General features: G+C 35.7%; 1 protein-coding gene across 1 annotated transcript; it reads left to right on the forward strand.

The window, feature by feature from the left end:
- Window positions 1-563: 563 nt before the first annotated feature.
- LOC104109469 (histone-lysine N-methyltransferase ATXR6-like) lies at window positions 564-3,517 on the forward strand. The gene is made up of 6 exons (XM_009618789.3): window positions 564-897; window positions 1,623-1,703; window positions 1,828-2,060; window positions 2,426-2,526; window positions 2,630-2,842; window positions 3,131-3,517. Exons 1-6 carry the CDS (start codon window positions 618-620, stop codon window positions 3,288-3,290), a joined length of 1,068 nt encoding a protein of 355 aa, XP_009617084.1. The 5' UTR covers window positions 564-617; the 3' UTR covers window positions 3,291-3,517.
- The last annotated feature ends 203 nt before the right edge of the window (window positions 3,518-3,720 follow it).

Below are 3,720 nucleotides of genomic sequence, written 5' to 3' on the forward strand. Positions count from 1 at the left end.
GAAAACGTAGCGAGGAGGATTCCGAAGATGGAGGGAAATCATAATTCTAGACCTTTCCAATCTTGTCTACAACATTTGCTTTGTTAGTAATAAAATTACAACTTTTTAATTACTTTGCTTTTAGTTAGTAAACACTCAACTTATTATCCAATATTTTTGGAAGTTGATTACTTGAATTCTTGCGAAACTAGTAATTATAATTAGTAGGTTAATTCTATGTGGAATTCGACTCCGAAATTGTAAACCAGATTATATTTGCAACGACCATTTAATTCTTTTTATAAGGCATAGTTGTGCGTGTTTTATCCCGATATTACCACTTAACCATCTCATGAAGTTTGTTTGGTAGTTCACTGTATATTTATCTTTGTTTCTTTTAATTAAATTAATTTTATCATGAGTAGTCAAAATCTGAGGTAGCGTTTACCAGACGTTTAGCATGTAGGCCACGTGACAAAGGCTAGAAAAGCCCACTGACCCGAAAACATTTTGGCGCTAATAACAACAGTTTCCCGCGGATATTGAAAGCAAATCCCTTTCCCGGTTCTTTTAAATTATATTTTAAGAAACAAAAAACCTTACCAAAATCCCATTTCTTCTTTCACCTGATTGTAACAATGGCTCCTTCAACATCAACCGTGTTAAGGAGAAGAACCGTAGCTCCAAAACCCGTCTCCACCGCATTGAGGAAAAAGTACAAATCAAGGAAAAAAGCAGATGAGGATTACAGCGACAGTTGCTGTGAGAAATGTGGATCAGGCGATAATGCGGATAAACTTTTGCTGTGTGACAATTGTGATATGGGATTTCACCTATTTTGCCTCAATCCCCTACTTCCGTCGGTGCCTCAAGGCTCATGGTTCTGCCCATCTTGTGTTTATACCAACAATCTCAATCGTATGTCCATGGATTCTTTTCCTTTTCAATTGGGATTTCACGTATATATGCGTTGAGAGCAAAATTATGTTCATGGGGTTCTATCTAGTTTCTTTTGTTCTTTCTCAACTCGATTAATAGATCCATGCACCACCTTTATCTTGAAATTACTTTTTAATTTTTTTGTAGCTGAATATTTCCTTGTTTGGAGGTATACTTGTTTTACTATACCAATGCTTGCCTCCAACTAGATTTATGCATTTTGTAGCTCACTCTCTAGGATTATGCGATTGACAGTAGAGTAAATTCAGGATTTTAGCAGTAGGTAGTCTATATGTTTTTTTTTTGGATAAGGTTTATATTATATGTTACTCTAGGATCTTTCAATAAACTTAGTAGGTGTGTGTACCAAATACTTACATGCAAATTCCGTTTATGACTGAATGAGGTTAACTTGAAAGAACTATGCTAAACTACCACAATCCCAAAATCTTGATCTTAGTGTTTCCTTTTTTTCCATTTCTCTTTTTTAAGTAGTATATAGGCAGATAGTCACAATTGTGTTTGTCTTACAGCAACCTGGTTTCCATAGATGATTGCAACAACTAAATTCACAACATGTAAAACATATGTATCTTGAATTTTGCTGTTTCCATGTTGGGAGAAATATAAGGGATAATACCACATGATTGGTTCAAACCTATTCCTTTTGGTGATTAATAGCTACATTTTCCTTTGATATGCAGAATTTCCTCTTGTTCAGACAAAAATTGTTGATTTTTTCCGGATTCAGAGACCAACAAATTCAATTGACAAGCTTAATCCAGGTAAAAGTCGTTTCAAGGTCTCGTCAGTGTGTTCTTAATTTGTTTATGGTTTCATTACCTCTCCATGCCTCTTATTACTTGAAGAGTGAGTGATCTTGATCCTTCGTTGCTTTTGTTTCTATAGATTGCCAAAAGAAACGAAAGCGTAGTAGCAGTAGCTTGGTAGTGTCGAAGAAGAGGAGAAGATTGCTTCCCTTCAATCCTTGTGAGGATCCTACCAGGAGACTGGAACAAATGGCGTCTCTTGCTACGGCTTTGACAACAGCTGGAGCAGAATTCAGTAATGAGCTTACTTATATGTCAGGCATGGCTGCAAGATCAGCTAATCGTGCTGCACTTGAACGAGACGGGATGCAGGTATAGTAAAACATAGAAATATTGGGAACATTATATTTTGGCCAAAAAAATGTGTTAGACTTCAGAGTTGGCAGGGTAATGATGAACTAAGCTTTGGAAATACCAAGAACGACAATTCAAAAAATATAGTACAATTTTGCTTTATCACTTTGTAAAACATACCCCTTTTGATTTCTACGTAATCTAAAATATTTGCCAAAGAAGAAAGCAATAGCAACTGTAAATGTCAAAAGTAACTAAAAAAGGAGAGATCTTTTAAGGATTTTAAATTTTCTTTTGGTCAGAAAAACTCAAGCTGCTTTCGCATGGTGTGTTACTTGATTCATTCTAAATGTTAAGACTTTTGTTATATTTCTCAACTACAGGTGTTACCAAAAGATGATATAGAAAATTTGCATCTATGCAAGAAGATGGTGGAACGGGGTGAATGGCCACCTCTTATGGTTGTTTTTGATCCCAAAGAAGGGTAGACATTCTTAACTTCTTTTCCAACTTATTCAAAAATCAACATTTCATTAAATATTTCCTATTTGGAGGCTGAAAATGATCTGTTTGTTCTCATTCATCAGATTTACTGTGGAAGCAGACAGGTTCATAAGAGACTTGACAATTATTACAGAGTATGTTGGAGACGTTGACTATTTGAAGAATCGGGAGACTGATGATGGAGATAGCACGATGACTCTTTTAACTGCTGGTGATCCTTCAAAAAGCCTTGTCATTTGTCCTGATAAGCGCAGCAACATTGCTCGGTTCATCAATGGCATAAACAACCATACTCGGTATGTTCATATTCCATCCATCTAATACTTGTCCTTTTGAGCTCTCCTCTTCATTTCGTCCTCTAATGCTATGATATATTTTGGTATTATACACTAAATCATGTCAAAAGTTTTTCATTGTCTCCAAAAGAAGGTTTCTGAATATATGGTGATTTCATCATAAACTTAATGCACTCTGCTAAAAGTTGAGGTATTAATACTGAGGTGCATTATATCTCAAGTAGGCCTAAATGTATGCTTCATATTTGGAATCAGTATCTGAATGATGGATATTTTCCTCTAATGCAGGGATGGGAAGAAGAAGCAAAATGTGAAGTGTGTAAGATTTGATGTTAATGGTGAAAGTAGAGTTGTATTGATCGCAAGCAGAGATATACGGAAGGGGGAGAGGCTATATTATGATTATAATGGTTATGAAAATGAATATCCAACGGAGCACTTTGTCTGACCTCATAGGATCCAAATAGCAAATTAACTTAACCATGTCTAACTGACCTTTCCAGTTTTGGTTTCTACATTAGTAGTCTGTTGCTGCATACCGCTAAATGTTGGGTTGGGTAGCTGCATAAGAAGGATTTTGCCTAGGGGAAGCCCAATTCATTAATTTAGGTCTAATTGCCCATTCTAACATCTCAAACGTCAAGAACGTTCATGTACAAGCACATAGTTCCAGTTGCTTGTGAAGTTTTTGTGTGCAAATATCGGCTTTATAGATCCCAGCCATTAACTGCTTTACATCTACTTATTGCATTGTCTTTATCTTAATAAAAGATTCTGATCATTGGGCCAGAAAATGTTGGTGGATATTTCTTTGTGTTTTAGTTTTATTGATGTTATGGACTCATGCATATCGCTATGAACGTTCCTAAAGGTTGATA

Source organism: Nicotiana tomentosiformis, chromosome 6 (assembly GCF_000390325.3).
Source record: "Nicotiana tomentosiformis chromosome 6, ASM39032v3, whole genome shotgun sequence".
In the NCBI taxonomy this organism is placed as follows: domain Eukaryota; kingdom Viridiplantae; phylum Streptophyta; class Magnoliopsida; order Solanales; family Solanaceae; genus Nicotiana; species Nicotiana tomentosiformis.